The 18,359-nt window shown below is 42.6% G+C and overlaps 1 protein-coding gene across 2 annotated transcripts in view; it reads left to right on the plus strand.

Annotated features, from left to right (window-relative positions):
- Positions 1–18,359, plus strand: part of arhgef9a (Cdc42 guanine nucleotide exchange factor (GEF) 9a) — a 79,791-nt gene that overhangs the window by 56,104 nt on the left and 5,328 nt on the right. For both annotated transcript variants that reach the window (XM_080746449.1, XM_080746448.1), the window contains exons 6-8: positions 490–619; positions 10,247–10,378; positions 17,690–17,933. In XM_080746449.1, coding sequence (XP_080602575.1) covers positions 490–619; positions 10,247–10,378; positions 17,690–17,933 — 506 coding nt within the window. The remainder of the gene's footprint in view (positions 1–489; positions 620–10,246; positions 10,379–17,689; positions 17,934–18,359) is intronic.

Here is an 18,359-nt window from a genome sequence, read left to right on the forward strand (position 1 = left end):
TTTAAAACATTTATAGCTCAAATATTTGCGCATATTTTGAGATGGGGGTTGGCAGCCAAATACATATAATTCTAGGGGTCCTTGACATGACAAAGTTTGACAACCACTGACATAGAAACATGCGTTTTTCAAAAAACCTTAGAAAGATTTAGAAAACATTTGTAGAATCATGTCAAAAATATTCAAATACTTGCACACATTTTCATGATTTTTCAAAAATAGCAGATCTACAAGCTCGCGGTGCGGGCGCCCCGGAACAACATATTTTGAGATGGGGGTCCGCGGCCAAATACCTATAATTCTAGAGGTCCTTGAAATTAAAAACGTTGAGCACCACAGACAAAGAAACACACGTTTTTCAGAAAACCATTAGGATTTTATAAGACATTTTTTTTGTATTTTTCAGGTCTTAATGGGTTAAAACAGGATTGATTGAAGCAGCGTGGGACTGATTGTGATTGCACTGTGATCTTCATTGTGTCTCCATAGTGACTATCGCTACGTGGCGGCGGCTCTGGCGGTGATGAGGAACGTGACCCAGCAGATCAACGAGAGGAAGAGGAGACTGGAGAACATCGACAAGATCGCCCAGTGGCAAGCCTCCGTGTTGGACTGGGAGGTGTGTGTGTGTGTGTGTGTCATGTTGGGCAGGGGTTCTCTGTCATGTAGGGCAGTGGGGTCGTCCCCAAATTATTTTGGGGGGGTCCCCTGATGATTAACTTAACAGTTCTGCTGCCGTTGACAATCCTCACCGTCATTGAAAGGGTTAAAATCATGGTGCCGTTGACGGTGAGGACTGTGAATCTTACTGTATTTACAGTAAAAGTATAATTACTTACTGTACGTCGCTCCGGTCCCGCCCGCATCGGTAATGTCCGCGATTTGTTTACAACGCACATCGGGCGTGCACGCGAAGTGAACGTCCTCCATAGTAAATCCATTGAGAGGCCCATAAAGAGACTTCATTTACTCAAAAGAGACATTTTTATACAAAGGGTGGTCTGCATACTGTAAACAATAGACTCGGCTGGGCGCAGCCATGTTTCCCTTCTGGACCCACACTGTCATGTGACTAGATGACGAAATCGTTGCCGTCAAGTGATAATCCAAAAAAACAAAAACAACCCCCTTCCGGCCCTTCAAAATAATAGCGCCGGCCTACGGAGGAAACGGCGCGGCACCAAGGCACCAAGCATCCTTCAGATTAAAAGGCAGTAGATGTGTTAATGTGCAATGTTATTTTCTCGCTCAACAGTAAACAAACCAACATGCAGTTTAAGTGTATAGAAGGTATCTACACATTTCTAAAGTGACAACTTTTTGATACCTCTAAAATGACAAATTAAACATTGGCCAAATTGTCAAATGTTAGTGGCAGAAATTGTGAAAATAGCCGATCTACATGCTCACAACGCCTCGCAACGCGAGGTGTTGTGAGCATGTAGATCTGCTTTTTTCACAATAGAACCGTACAAAATGTAATGCCTCAACTCTTAGTGCTTAAACAGAATGTACTGCAGGGTTACTAATAGGATTCTGCAAGAAGAGATTGAACTGAGATTTCAAACGCGAGTGAACCGTTTTAGGGCAGAACCTAAGAACAATAACATTACCATGGAGAACTTATGAATGTTAGCTCATCAGTGTGTTTATAAATAGCAGAGAATTACAGAATAGGTTTTTTTTGGAGATAAAATAACAACAATAAAAGGTAAGAAAGCGATTTAGTCCGTAATCCTCCTTTAAGCACGGGTGCCAACATTGGCACAGGGGAGGGTGATCCCTGGCACACTGGCATAAGAGTGAGAGAGAGGACTCTTCTTTTAAAACCAAACATTAAAAATCTCGATTAAATCAATCAAGCTCTGCACATCTATATGCTAATTACATCCTGCACTCAATTCTGCATTCATTCCAAAAATAACAGTGGGGATTGAGGGAGTCTGGGTGATAGGTGGAGTTGATTCTCTACGGCTGCACTCAGACTGGAACGCACAAGTTGAGTGAGAGTTGTGTGGGGGAGGCGTGGGGCAGAGACAGCACAATGCATTGCGGATGGAAGTCTAGTGGTTTGAAGTCTAGTGCGTGTTGTGTGCTTGTTGGATGGTGCTCTGTGCAACCACAGGACTCGCACTAGACTTCAAACCACTAGACTTCCATCCGCAATGCATTGTGCTGTCTCTGCCCCCCGCTCCCCCCACACGCACTAGACTAGACTTTGTGCCTGCAGGTGTGTGGGAAGCCTAAAGAGTCTAATGAGCTTTACATTGTAAGAAAATATTTCAAAAGGAGAAGGAAAAAACAAAGGTAAAATATTTGGACAATCAAAATGTGTTTATTTTGACGGGGTTTCATAATTAAACTTAAAGACAGGGTGAAATCAAAAACATGTTTTTCACACTTTTAGAGCATATCTGTAGTGATAATATGGCCATACCTAACACTAGATGCCAAAAATAGGCCATTCTTAATTACTTCCTGTGAACAGAAATTCAAAACGTGATGACATAGACAGGTCCGCTTGCATATAAATGAACCTTTGATTACATTCACCTGTTTGTTTCCCATTGCTGGCTCCCATTACTCCCATTACTCAGATTTTAAATCCCATCGCCTGAAGGGCTGGTCCCCTCGGATTGGTTCAGAAACACACAGGCTTCCTTTTCAAAATAAAATACCCAAAATAGTAATTTCATTGGGTCTTTAATGTTGATGTGGCACACTTACTGTCAAGAGAATAAAACTCACTTCATACTGGTATCAATAAGGTTACCGACCCCTGATGTAGGGCATTATGTATGATAGTGTTACTGACCTGATGTAGGGCATTATGTATGATAGTGTTACTGACCTGATGTAGGGCATTATGATAGTTACTGACCTGATGTAGGCATTATGTATGATAGTTACTGACCTGATGTAGAGCATTATGTATGATAGTGTTACTGATACTGACCTGATGTAGGCATTATGTATGATAGAGTTACTGACCTGATGTAGGGCATTATGTATGATAGTTACTGACCTGATGTAGGCATTATGTATGATAGTTACTGACCTGATGTAGGGCATTATGTATGATAGTTACTGACCTGATGTAGGCATTATGTATGATAGTTACTGACCTGATGTAGAGCATTATGTATGATAGTGTTACTGACCTGATGTAGGGTATTATGTATGATAGTTACTGACCTGATGTAGAGCATTATGTATGATAGTGTTACTGACCTGATGTAGGGCATTATGTATGATAGTTACTGACCTGATGTAGGGCATTATGTATGATAGTGTTACTGACCTGATGTAGGGTATTATGTATGATAGTGTTACTGACCTGATGTAGGGCATTATGTATGATAGTTACTGACCTGATGTAGAGCATTATGTATGATAGTGTTACTGACCTGATGTAGGGCATTATGTATGATAGTTACTGACCTGATGTAGGGTATTATGTATGATAGTGTTACTGACCTGATGTAGGGTATTATGTATGATAGTGTTACTGACCTGATGTAGGGCATTATGTATGATAGTTACTGACCTGATGTAGAGCATTATGTATGATAGTGTTACTGACCTGATGTAGGGCATTATGTATGATAGTTACTGACCTGATGTAGGGTATTATGTATGATAGTTACTGACCTGATGTAGGCATTATGTATGATAGTTACTGACCTGATGTAGGGCATTATGTATGATAGTGTTACTGACCTGATGTAGGCATTATGTATGATAGTTACTGACCTGATGTAGGGCATTATGTATGATAGTTACTGACCTGATGTAGGGCATTATGTATGATAGTTACTGACCTGATGTAGAGCATTATGTATGATAGTGTTACTGACCTGATGTAGGGCATTATGTATGATAGTTACTGACCTGATGTAGGGCATTATGTATGATAGTTACTGACCTGATGTAGGGCATTATGTATGATAGTTACTGACCTGATGTAGGGCATTATGTATGATAGTGTTACTGACCTGATGTAGGGCATTATGTATGATAGTTACTGACCTGATGTAGAGCATTATGTATGATAATGTTACTGACCTGATGTAGGGCATTATGTATGATAGTGTTACTGACCTGATGTAGGGCATTATGTATGATAGTTACTGACCTGATGTAGAGCATTATGTATGATAATGTTACTGACCTGATGTAGAGCATTATGTATGATAGTTACTGACCTGATGTAGAGCATTATGTATGATAGTTACTGACCTGATGTAGGCATTATGTATGATAGTTACTGACCTGATGTAGGGCATTATGTATGATAGTGTTACTGACCTGATGTAGGGCATTATGTATGATAGTTACTGACCTGATGTAGGGCATTATGTATGATAGTGTTACTGACCTGATGTAGGGCATTATGTATGATAGTGTTACTGACCTGATGTAGGGTATTATGTATGATAGTGTTACTGACCTGATGTAGGCATTATGTATGATAGTGTTACTGACCTGATGTAGGCCATTATGTATGATAGTGTTACTGACCTGATGTAGGCATTATGTATGATAGTGTTACTGACCTGATGTAGGCATTATGTATGATAGTGTTACTGACCTGATGTAGGCATTATGTATGATAGTGTTACTGACCTGATGTAGGCATTATGTATGATAGTGTTACTGACCTGATGTAGGCATTATGTATGATAGTGTTACTGACCTGATGTAGGGCATTATGTATGATAGTGTTACTGACCTGATGTAGGCATTATGTATGATAGTGTTACTGACCTGATGTAGGGCATTATGTATGATAGTGTTACTGACCTGATGTAGGGCATTATGTATGATAGTGTTACTGACCTGATGTAGGGTATTATGTATGATAGTGTTACTGACCTGATGTAGGGTATTATGTATGATAGTGTTACTGACCTGATGTAGGGTATTATGTATGATAGTGTTACTGACCTGATGTAGGGTATTATGTATGATAGTGTTACTGACCTGATGTAGGCATTATGTATGATAGTGTTACTGACCTGATGTAGGCATTATGTATGATAGTGTTACTGACCTGATGTAGGGCATCATGTATGATAGTGTTACTGACCTGATGTAGGCATTATGTATGATAGTGTTACTGACCTGATGTAGGCATTATGTATGATAGTGTTACTGACCTGATGTAGGGCATTATGTATGATAGTGTTACTGACCTGATGTAGGCATTATGTATGATAGTTACTGACCTGATGTAGGCATCATGTATGATAGTGTTACTGACCTGATGTAGGCATTATGTATGATAGTGTTACTGACCTGATGTAGGCCATTATGTATGATAGTGTTACTGACCTGATGTAGGCATTATGTATGATAGTGTTACTGACCTGATGTAGGCATTATGTATGATAGTGTTACTGACCTGATGTAGGGCATTATGTATGATAGTGTTACTGACCTGATGTAGGCATTATGTATGATAGTGTTACTGACCTGATGTAGGCATTATGTATGATAGTGTTACTGACCTGATGTAGGCATTATGTATGATAGTGTTACTGACCTGATGTAGGGCATTATGTATGATAGTGTTACTGACCTGATGTAGGCATTATGTATGATAGTGTTACTGACCTGATGTAGGGCATTATGTATGATAGTGTTACTGACCTGATGTAGGGCATTATGTATGATAGTGTTACTGACCTGATGTAGGGTATTATGTATGATAGTGTTACTGACCTGATGTAGGCATTATGTATGATAGTGTTACTGACCTGATGTAGGCATTATGTATGATAGTGTTACTGACCTGATGGGCATCATGTATGATAGTGTTACTGACCTGATGTAGGCATTATGTATGATAGTGTTACTGACCTGATGTAGGCATTATGTATGATAGTGTTACTGACCTGATGTAGGCATTATGTATGATAGTTACTGACCTGATGTAGGCATCATGTATGATAGTGTTACTGACCTGATGTAGGCATTATGTATGATAGTGTTACTGACCTGATGTAGGGCATTATGTATGATAGTGTTACTGACCTGATGTAGGGCATTATGTATGATAGTGTTACTGACCTGATGTAGGGCATTATGTATGATAGTGTTACTGACCTGATGTAGGGTATTATGTATGATAGTGTTACTGACCTGATGTAGGCATTATGTATGATAGTGTTACTGACCTGATGTAGGGTATTATGTATGATAGTGTTACTGACCTGATGTAGGCATTATGTATGATAGAGTTACTGACCTGATGTAGGCATTATGTATGATAGTGTTACTGACCTGATGTAGGGCATTATGTATGATAGTGTTACTGACCTGATGTAGGCCATTATGTATGATAGTGTTACTGACCTGATGTAGGCATTATGTATGATAGTGTTACTGACCTGATGTATGGCATTATGTATGATAGTGTTACTGACCTGATGTAGGCATTATGTATGATAGTGTTACTGACCTGATGTAGGGTATTATGTATGATAGTGTTACTGACCTGATGTAGGCATTATGTATGATAGTGTTACTGACCTGATGTAGGGTATTATGTATGATAGTGTTACTGACCTGATGTAGGCATTATGTATGATAGTGTTACTGACCTGATGTAGGGTATTATGTATGATAGTGTTACTGACCTGATGTAGGGTATTATGTATGATAGTGTTACTGACCTGATGTAGGCATTATGTATGATAGTGTTACTGACCTGATGTAGGCATTATGTATGATAGAGTTACTGACCTGATGTAGGCATTATGTATGATAGAGTTACTGACCTGATGTAGGCATTATGTATGATAGAGTTACTGACCTGATGTAGGCATTATGTATGATAGTGTTACTGACCTGATGTAGGCATTATGTATGATAGAGTTACTGACCTGATGTAGGCATTATGTATGATAGAGTTACTGACCTGATGTACTGTAGGGCATTATGTATGATAGTTACTGACCTGATGTAGGCCATTATGTATGATAGAGTTACTGACCTGATGTACTGTAGGGCATTATGTATGATAGTTACTGACCTGATGTAGGCCATTATGTATGATAGAGTTACTGACCTGATGTACTGTAGGGCATTATGTATGATAGTTACTGACCTGATGTAGGGCATTATTATGTATGATAGTGTTGCTGACCTGATGTAGGCATTATGTATGATAGTGTTACTGACCTGATGTAGGGCATTATGTATGATAGTTACTGACCTGATGTAGGCCATTATGTATGAGAGCGTTGCTGATCATTGCAAAAATAAAGCCCTACAGGCTAAAGCAGGCCCAGTGTCAATCCTGCTCATTACACGGCTAGTTAAACGCAATCAATCATTTGACACAAAATATTGATTTAAAAATGATTTTATTATTAGTTTACAAGCTTACACACAAAGAATGGTCCGTTAGCCTGAGGCCGATTTTAAAAAACGCCTTTTAAATCTTAACCCTAAAATATTATATGTACTGTATATGTATATGTATATGTATATGTATAAAATCCAAAACAGAACACCTTACAAAGCATAGGCCTACATTTGTGATACAAAGAATGAATCAAAATGTAAGTTAATTGGTGGCATAATAAACCATAAAGAATCTGTTTTTCTCCCTTTCGATTTGTGAACAGAGATAATACACAGTTATGTACTGACCATGTTGCAGAGCCTAACTTATAATTAGGGCTGGGGCGGTATCGTCATTTTGTTACCGTGATTACCGTCTTCCCATTTACCGCCGGTATTGCGGTAATTACCGCACCCCCGTATCTATTAATTAAGGTTCGGCGATAAGCCAAAATATTGCAATCATCTTCCCAAAAGTCGCCTCTCCACAGCCTGACTGCCCGAGTTATACTCCGTACAGCACAGCGGGTCTGGCTTTGAAAGGAGCAGATCTACAAGCTCACAACACATCGCATCCGTGACGCGTTCTGAGCTTTTTAGATCTGTGCAGGTTACCGGGTGTCGGGTTACCATAGTAACGTAGGCTAGCTACTTGGGCTTTTCAGACACAAACAGCTGTGTGTGAACAAACCAGAAGAGGACGGGTAGTCAGATCATGTACAGTGATTCTGTAAATTCACGTCACGTCTCAACTCTCAAATCGCAGTGATTGAGTGCTGCTATATACAGGTTTTAGTTACAAGACTTGACAGAAAAGGTTATAAAATCGCCGACGCGCCGCCGGACGGGGCACAACGCGCGACGCGGTGGAAAAAGTAAAATAGTTTCATTTTCGGTTTTAGTCCACGCGGCCCGCACTCCGCCAGTAATCCGTATGAATAAAAAAGAAACTGCTACAACACAAGGTATGAATTAACATCCTTGTGTCGTGTGGATCACAGCAAGTTTACGCTGCTCTGTACTCCTCTACAAGGCTCTGCTGCCTGCCCAGGCTTTGCAGGTCTGTGTCTCCGTCACTCTCCGAGTGACGTATGTGGCTTCCAAACATGTGGTACACGGCCCAGAGCAGAGCGGCATGGAGCGCATGCAGTCCTCGCTTCTCCCCCGTTTTAAAACTTGCTTGTTTTCCAATAAAAAATAGACTTTTTGTCTTTTTTTTACCGCGGTAAGCACACTGACACCGCGGTAGACCTCGGTATACCGCGGTACGGCGGTACGGCGGTTACCGTCCCCAACCCTACTTATAATGATAATTTTAATGTTTTTATATACTTTTACTCTCATAATTATTACCCCCTGCTGCCAGACGAAGGCATTATTAAGCATGATTCATCATAGGATCGCTTTGTAGATCTACAAGCTCATGACGTGGATTGAACATATTCGGGGTTGTACGTCGGAGCATAAAATGGTCGTTACTGGATTGATAGCAGCTGCTACCTGTGCAGAGAGTCAGAGTCAGACTGCTTCGGGTCGCTAAACATTTAATCTGCTGCTAGTAAGCAAGAGAAATGACACACTATCCAAAAGAGGATAGGGACCGTAAATACAGGGCATTTACAGTTGAATACGTACAGTAAACTATGTTTTATTATCTTACCTGGTCTCATAAATGCAAAGCCGTTGAGTTTCTTTGGCTACAAACGTTTGGCTGCTTTTAAGGAATATAATTTTAGACAGCACCACAAGATGGTGACAAGCATGGAATGGCACATTCAAAGTGTTTAGTTTCCACCCAAGACAGGCACAAAAGCCAGAGACTGAAGCACTTTGACTGCAGGTAGCCTCCATGCGCTGCAGCTGCAGCAGCAGGACCGTCTGTGTCACTGTTCTGCTGCCTGATTGTCTGCCCAGCGGTATTCACTCCACATGAAGACAAGTTTAACAAGCATCCTTCAGGTGGGGATAGATTTGGACATTATTGCTATAATAGAGTGTAATATGGGACTGTCAATCCAATTTTGTAAAATGGAAAAAATACAAACAAACAATAACGATACAGAACGGTGATCTGACACACAGAAACAACAGATGCCGTAACTGACTCACTAAAGTGGCGTTTCCATAAAGCCACTTAATGCGCATTAACGGCTTATTCGCAAAATCGTTTTATGGAAACACTTCAAAATGCGAATAAACTTTCAGTATCCGCAAAAATAAATGCGCATTTGTGAATGGAAACGGGTCAGACAATAAATGCGAATACATTATGACGTTCTGGTCCATATCGTCCTCCTATAACACTTTCCCCCGCCGCTTCACACCGTGTTGCGCGAGCCAAAAGTGGCCGATCTACAAGCTCACAGTAGCTCGCATCTGCGACGCTGCAGGATGCAGTCTGCCCGGAGGACTCAACCCGGCGGCGGGCTGGCCGCCTCGGCTCACTTTCTCCGCGGCGGTGCGTCGCGACCGGCTCTGGGTCGGGATGGATGAGTGTGTAGCGAGTCACAGCAGTGCTCACGTCTCTCGGTCTGAAAAAATCAGCCCCATCCCAGCTCTGTGCACTGTGTGCAAGCCCGCGGGAATTATTTACAGCACGTCGGTCAGTCGACGGACCCAGGCAGCCTGAGGCAGGATCTCCCAAAAATCGCATATCATCAGTTTAATGGAAACAGGCTAAATTCGCTTTGTCTTAATACGCATTTCTGATAATTTGCTTCCCTAATTCGAATACGTTTATGGAGATATGGCTTAATTGAGTGTTTTTGGTTACATTTTAAATACAGTAAGATGTGAACTTGAAGCTACACTTCTTTTTGGTATGCACAAAATCATTGTGTGTGTGCGTGCGTGCATGCGTGCGTGTGTGCGTGCGTGTGTGTGTGTGTGTGTGTAGGGTGACGATATCTTGGACAGGAGTTCGGAGCTGATCTACACAGGAGAAATGTCGTGGATCTATCAGCCCTACGGACGCAGTCAGCAACGGATCTTCTTCCTGTTTGACCACCAGCTGGTCCTCTGCAAGAAGGTAGGCCTCTGTCTGTCTCTCTGTCTGTCTGTCTGTCTGTCTGTCTGTCTGTCTGTCTGTCTGTCAGTGGTGGAAAAAGTACTCCCATTTTTTTACTTCAGTAACAACTACACTGCTGCAAGTAGAATTCTGGAATTCACAATTTTGCTTTAGTAAATGTACAAAAGTATTGGTATCAAAATGTACTTAAAGTACTAAAAGTAAAAAGTACTCATTGTGCATAATGTCCCATTTCAAGTTTTCCAAATAGCAGATCTACTTAGCTTGTAGATCGGCTATTTTCAAATGGCCGAAATGTACAGTATATATAGGGTTTAAGTGATTAATGTATATTTTGTAATAATAATCAAAATCTACAAAGTAACTAGCAACAAAAGTTTTAAAATAAATGTAGTGGAGTAAAAGTACAATATTTGGATCCGAGATGTAGTGGAGTAGATTGGAAATGAATGATTATTGATTCATTGGAAATACTCCAGTAAAGTACAAATATCTCTAAATTGTACTATACTGTAAAGGTACTTAGTTACTCAACACCACTGCTGTTTGTCTTTCTCCCTCTCTCCCCTAAAGTTCTTTCTCTCTCACCCTGTCTCTCTCTCTCTCTCTCCCAGTCATCCCTTCTGTTCCAGGGAGGGGAGAGAGAGCAACAGCAGTTGGGTTGAGCCGGAGATAAATAAATGAGAGAGATTATGTAGACATAAGGCGGTCAGGCAGGTGCTCTGGCACGCCGTGTCTCCTCTGTGTGCACGTGTTTGCTCTGTCCCCCTTCCCCCTGGCTCGCTCTTTCACATATCCTCTCTGTCGGGCAGAAACCTTGTATCTCCAAGTTTCAAAAGTGTAGTAAAGCCCTGCTCCGTCATACCAGACTGTCGCACGAAACTAGTGAAAATAGCAGATCTACAAGCACACAACGCCTCGCACCGCGAGGCGTTGTGTTGTAGATCAGTTGTGTTGTAGATCAGCTATTTTCACTAGGCCTATTTTAAATATTTGTTTTAAATGATAAGTACAAAACGAACGGTTTTGCACATACAAGGTTTCCACCCGACAATGGCGATATTTAGTTGATCCCTTCTGCCTCTCTCTAGTACACTCCTTCCCTCTTCTCTTCCCTTTTTGAAGCGTAGCCCTGGATTGTCCTTGTAGTTTCTGCATATACCGTAGCTCCAAAGCATGAATATACCAGTTTTTTCTTTCCCTCCAATGCAGCATTAGACCAGTAGTTATCAAGGTGGGAGTTCCAGGGGGTCCCCAGCTAAATTATCGGTAACTCCGAGAGTGTACAAATGGAACCAAATGGACCCTTAAGCCTGTATCATAGTCGGGTCCGCGGTGGAAGGCTTTACACCGCGGTGTAGTCTTTTCGAGTCTTTTTGAGCCATGAAACTACAACGTTACATCATTCCTCACGGTGGAGAGCTTTCCACCGTGAGTCCCAACACATCTCTCTGTTTTTACTATCAGGCAGACAAATCGTGACATTGTGAATCGTCAACCTTGAATCGTGATTCGAATCGAATCGTGGGTTTAGTAAATCGTGACAGGCCTAATTACAATATCATCTCATTTTTACCAATTATTATTATGCCAACTTTTTCCATCTGCAAAGGAATTGCTCACCTTGCATTTTTTCCGCCAATTTGTTCATACATCTGTCTTCTAAGTAACAGCCTGCCATTGCCAGAACTGATGACGTGGATTCACTCACACCATGGAGGGACATGTGAGTGAATCCAGTCTGGCGATGACTGGCTAGTCTTCTAACTGTAACTGTAGGAACAGAAGACCTGCCTGTTAGAATCAACACCTCTCAATTACAGTACTTCCAACCGAGCTTCATGGGAGCCAATCAAAGTTGCACATTACTTCCAACTCAACTTTTTCGCTCCGTCTTTCAGCAGCGAGCGAAGGGTTCAACTGGGCTTGCAGCTGCCAGCTCTGGGAAAACTTTGTGGTAGCCAATCAAAGTTGAGTAAACCTGGTGTGAAAAACTGGGACAAATCTAAACTGGCCAATATGAGCTTGTGGGAGTGTAATTAGGGGAATGTGGGGGTGCTGATCCCATACCAGCTATGCAAGGACACCTACCTACTTCATTATTGGTGTGGGGAACAAGAAACCGATAATCAGTATGCACAGTAAATCTGGTTGCACACTGCTGTGTTTTTTTGTTACAAAATGCATTTTTCAGGGCAAGGAGAGAGAGAGAGAGAGAGAGAGAGAGAGAGAGAGCAAGGGACCCAGTGGTCAGAGAATAAATGCAAAACGGGTGGCAGTGTGCAAACGTGATTGAGGTTGATTTCTTTATTTACGTGCTCCGAAATTCGCTCCTATATGCGGCTCGAAAGAACGCAGCAGTGTGCAACGACCTTCATAGATGAATTGCTGTTGTTCTGATGTTTATAACAAAAAATTACATACAGCAGACTCTTAGATCACCTTTCAAAGTTAATTCCAAATTATACCCATTTCCATTTGACTTTCTAGGAACTCAAAGAATTTAAATATTCTACAAAAAAAAAGTGAAAATGATGGCCACCACAATTTGACGGATATGTCCTCTGAAAAGAAGGCATGGCCAATTATCTGGCTAGGGAGTCATTTTTTCTACAAAACAAACCCCTTGTTAGACTTCCCACAAGCTTATATTGTCCAATTTATATTTTTCCAGTTTTTCACACCAGGCCTTCTCAAATTTGAAGTTTCCCTAGAGTAGTTGGTTTGGAAGTAATTGAGCAAGAGGTGTTAGATGTTGAAGAAACTAAGAAAGCTGTTATTTTTCAGTAGGCTAAAAAAGTTGGCATAATAATAATTGGTACAAATGTGATTGTCATATTGTAATGGCAGCACTCATTTGCACACAAGCATGCCACGTGCAAGTACATGAGATTACTTTAAGTTTCACTGTGATCCTTGACCCTCAAAACAGACACCTTTAGTTGCAGTAGGTGTGTTATACCACTGTTTTCCAAACAAAGGGGGCGCAAGTGAACTGCTTGTTCGATGCGATCGCACAGTAGTCTACCAATTCATATATGATTTGGGCTTTTACTTCTCATTCAACCTTATTATGTTTTGTTTTGTTAATTGATGGCGCAAGCAACTTGCCTGCAATGTGTCACCAACTTTCACCTCTTGGCACTTAATCCATGCTGCGATCAGACAGTTTCCACGACCCATAGAAGTTTGGATCCCTGTTTTATTATCGTCAACTGGGTACGGCTTGGTTCAGATCACGCCCGGTTTTGTCTGTCATAACAGAACCTAAACCCCGACTCTGAGCGAACCAAGTAGTCCTGTTCACAGCGCTAACTGGAGAAAATGTGCTTCGAGCCTTTGCCGTACGACAGTGTTTTTGCATATCTAAATGACAGACATACAAGCTCACAACCTGGCGTGTTGCGATGTGTTGTGAGCCTGTAGCTCTGATATTTTCAGCGCGCGAAACACCATCGTATGACGGATAGGCTGATCTATAACTGTTAGCAGCAGAAGCAACAGCAGAAGCAGCAGCAGCAAGCTGTCATGAACTACTAAACCATTGACAGTGTCCGATCACAATACAAAACTTTAATGATTATGATATGATAATAGGCTTAAATGATAAAATAGCATAACAGCAGCCTTTTCCCAGCCGGCCACAGTGACCAGTGATCTTTATAATTATTGGCCAATTAAACATTTTAACGATCAATGGCCGGTAAATACCGGCTAACGGAAACTCTGCTGTAAGGGTCCATTTGGTTACCAACGCTCCATCATTTAGCTGGGGACCACCTGAAACCCCCTCAAGGACTAGTCGAGAACCACTGCTGTATGTGGACAGTTATTTTAAATGAATTGAAACAGTAGAGAGATAATAAAAATACATCAGACTTATATAGCGCTTTCCATGGTACCCAAAGTCGCTTTACAAAACAAATACAAAATAACCAACTTCATTTAGGGGAGAAAAGAGCTAAAAATTTAGCAGGGACACAAAACAAAGCTATGATTAAAAGAGCAGAAAGGGTTAGAGTAGAGGCGGGGATGGCAAGTCTAAAGGTGGGTTTTGAGGGAGGCTTTGAACGTGGCAAGGGTGGGGGCGGATTTTATGGGCGCGTAGCGTTATTTTGTTCCAAAGGATGGGGGGCTGCAACTGAAAAAGCCCTGTCACCACAGATGCATTTGTTTGTTTCATGTGTGAATTCAAGGAGGTTGGCATTACCAGACCCGAGGGGGCGGGAGGGAACATAGCGTTTGACAAAGTCAGAGAGGTAGCGGGGAGCCTGGTTGTTGAGTGCCTTGCATGTGTGATCAGTATTTTGAAATCGATTCCATGTTTTACTGAGAGCCAGTGAAGGTCATGGAGGACTGGGGTGATGTGGTCTCTGGATCGGGTTTTGGTGAGGAGACGGGCAGCAGAGTTTTACAAGAGAGATACAGAGACAGAATGTGACGGTTATCAATGACAAGCTATTTGTTAGCTTGTCAATGAGTTGACAGGCTAACAAATGTTCAGTTCTGAGTTTTGTAGACTTGTGTATTAGGGGTGTTGGAAAAAATCGATTCTTGTAAAAAAAAAGAAGAAAAAAACCCCCACCATAATCACAGTAAACCGTTTTATGTATTCAATCATATTCAAGCGATTTAGGAGGGAAATGTAACTAACTGCAGCCATTTTCACTTTCAGTTCAGCACTCCAGAGGGGAGTGTGTGTGTGTGTGTGTGTGTGTGTGTGTGTGTGTGTGTGTGTGTGTGTGTGTGTGTGTGTGTGTGTGTGTGTGTGTGTGTGTGTGTGTGTGTGTGTGTGTGTGTGTGTGTGTGTGTGTGTGTGTGCGTGCGCCTGCGTGTGTGCGTGCGTGCGTGCGTGCGTGCGTGCGTGCGTGCGTGCGTGCGTGCGTGCTCATGTGCATGTGGGTGTGTGTCACTGTCCAGCTGGTGCTCGTTGACGCGTGTTAATGTTACTTGCACCGAGGCCATTATGTTCTAGGTATCAAGATGCCATCAAAACCAAGTATGTTTTCCAAGCAACCCTCTCTGGAATTAGGCTATTTATTATTTTGGTCGGAGCTGTTGGAAGTAACTAGGCTACACTTGGTTGTTAAAGTCCAGCTGACAACAATATGACTGCTTTTTAAAATAGATAAAACCGATCGGGAATCATTTTTAAAAGAGAATCGACTTTTGAATCAAGAATCAATTTTTGATTTTGAATCGAATTGTGACACCAAGAATCTGAATCAAATCCTGAGACAGCGGAAAATGATCAGCCCTAGTGTTTATGTGTGTATATTTATGTGTGTGTATGTGGTGGTGGTGGTGGTGGGGACGTGAGTTGTGAGAAGACATTCCGTCTCCCCACGACCTCGCCAACGTGCTGGGAAGGCGTTGCGTAATCTTAAAAGACAATTTGTGTGCTTGGACAAGACCTGTCCAAACACTGAGTGCTCGTTCTCTAAATGGAGCTGTGTTAGTTTGGGGCCTAATGCACCGCGGCTGTGGTCTCCTGTCAGAGGAAGCTTTATGCTTGGATGGGCTCAGCAATACACACACACACACACACACACACACACACACACACACACACACACACACACACACACACACACAAAAATGCACGCACGCACACACACACAGCTCATACTCTGAGATACTCATGCATGAATGAGCACACACACACACACACACACACACACACACACACACACACACACACACACACACACACACGCACACAAACGATTACTTAATCTTTTGCATCTTGTGTGTACCGTACACACCATGCCTATTTTCTTATACACAGAAACACACATGCGCACATGCCTTTCCTCCTTCTCTTGCTCTTCTTCCCCTCCATTATCTGTCCTGAACATCTACAGCGTCAGGAATGCGTGTACGTATGTCCGTCTGTTTACCACGTGTTAGCATGCCGCTAACGTCTGCCTCCTCGGCCCGCCTTCCTCCGCCCTGGTCCCGCTCAGGAGAAGCGAGGGCCGCGAGACACGCTTCATTATGAATCCCACGTCTTCGTGTCTGCGGGGTCCTCGGTGCAACGCGTGCAGCGGCTGCCCCACGGCCGTGTTTGTAGCCGTGTAGCGCGTGGGTGCCATGTCGGCTCTCTTTTCAGCAACCTGGAGACGTGGAGTCGTCTCTGCACGCTCATTAGCACGATGGCCTTGGATTATTTGTCCTTTTCGTTCTTTGTACTTTTTTTCTCCTCCCCTTTTCTTCTTATAACATGAAAGGAGATGGGTGCCATCCTTTATTCACCAGCCGTTTAAATTTCAAGGGCCCCCAGTTTGATATGTTTTAGGCCACCACAACCCCTGATTTGATTTATATTTTATCTCTGGGACCCCAATCTAAGCACTACCATCTTCAGTGTTAATTCAGTGTACAAATTGAACCAAATGGACCCGTCTCTTCTCCCGCCTAACGTTAATTTGGCACTACACCTTCATATACTTGGTCCTCACTAATGCCGATGATAATATGGTAGCATTTTTTCTACTCGGTCGGTCAGTGTCTCAGAGGCGGGCTGTCGACAGTTCAGAAACCCGCCGACCAGTGACATCATCGTTAGTCCCCTTCTAGTTGTTTTGAGGATTCCTTTTTGTACGGTCGTGGACGCCAAACGCGGTGTCCACCCATGTGTTCTCAGCCTCGCATGAATACTTTTCTCTTTATCTGATCCTGGGGTCTGACCCAGCACAACACAAAGCTTGCACTCCTATTCATATGCTCAGCACCTTATATTGTCAACATTAAGCCTGTCTCATACAAAGCCGATATCATCAATTCTACAAGCTCACATCGCCTTAACATCGCAACGTTGTGAGCTTGTAGATTGACGCTGCACGACGCGATGAGCAACCAAGCATAGATCAGGCATTACGTCTAAAATCATAATTCCTTAATGTCTCTTACATCAGAACAACGCAAAGATGCACCGTGGAGATTTGTGCTCTGTGTGTGTGTGTGTGTGTGTGTGTGTGTGTGTGTGTGTGTGTGTGTGTGTGTGTGTGTGTGTGTGTGTGTGTGTGTGTGTGTGTGTGTGTGTGTGTGTGTGTGTGTGTGTGTGTGTGTGTGTGTGTGGGCAACAGATGGAGTGAGTTGCATAAGACATATTTTTCAGCACACCTAGGGACGGATGCCTGCAGGCTGACAGCATACATGGACACACACACACACACACACACACACACACACACACACACGCACACGCACGCACACACACACACACACACACACACACACACACACACACACACACACACACACACACACACACACACACACACTGACATCCTCCCTCCCCCCGTGCAGGACCTGATTCGCCGGGACATCCTGTACTACAAGGGGCGCATCGACATGGACCGCTACGAGGTGCGGGACGCCTCGGACGGGCGCGACGACGACTTCAACGTGAGCGTGAAGAACGCCTTCAAGCTGTGCAACAAGGACAGCGAGGAGATCCACATCTTCCTGGCCAAGAAGCTGGAGGAGAAGCTCCGCTGGCTCAGGGCCTTCCACGAGGAGAGGAAGATGGTGCAGGAGGACGAGAAGATCGGTCAGTCCCACCACGTGGTGTAGAGCAGGGGTTCTCAACCTGTTCAGGCCGCGAGCCCCAAAAGAATCATATTTTAACTGGGGATCTCCCCCTTTCCCACCCTGATGAGCACTAAGAGTTGAGGCATTACATTTTGTATAACACAGTTCTATTGTGAAAATAGCAGATCTACATGCTATTTTCACAATTTCTGCCTTTGATATTTGACAGTTTGGCTAATGTTTAATTTGTCATTTTAGAGTTATTAAAAACTCCTTAAATTGTCACTTTAGAATTTTGTAGATACCCTCTATAGGACGGGGGCCAATTCTGAAATTGGCACAAATTGGTACCACCCAAGGTGACCGTACGTTTTTTACATTTTCGTCTTCGTACATGTCTCTAGTTTACATTTTGGTATGATAACCCTTTCTGAGACCCAGCTTA

This window comes from Nannobrachium achirus (assembly GCF_963921795.1).
Source record: "Nannobrachium achirus genome assembly, chromosome: 17".
NCBI classification, from domain to species: Eukaryota; Metazoa; Chordata; class Actinopteri; order Myctophiformes; family Myctophidae; genus Nannobrachium; species Nannobrachium achirus.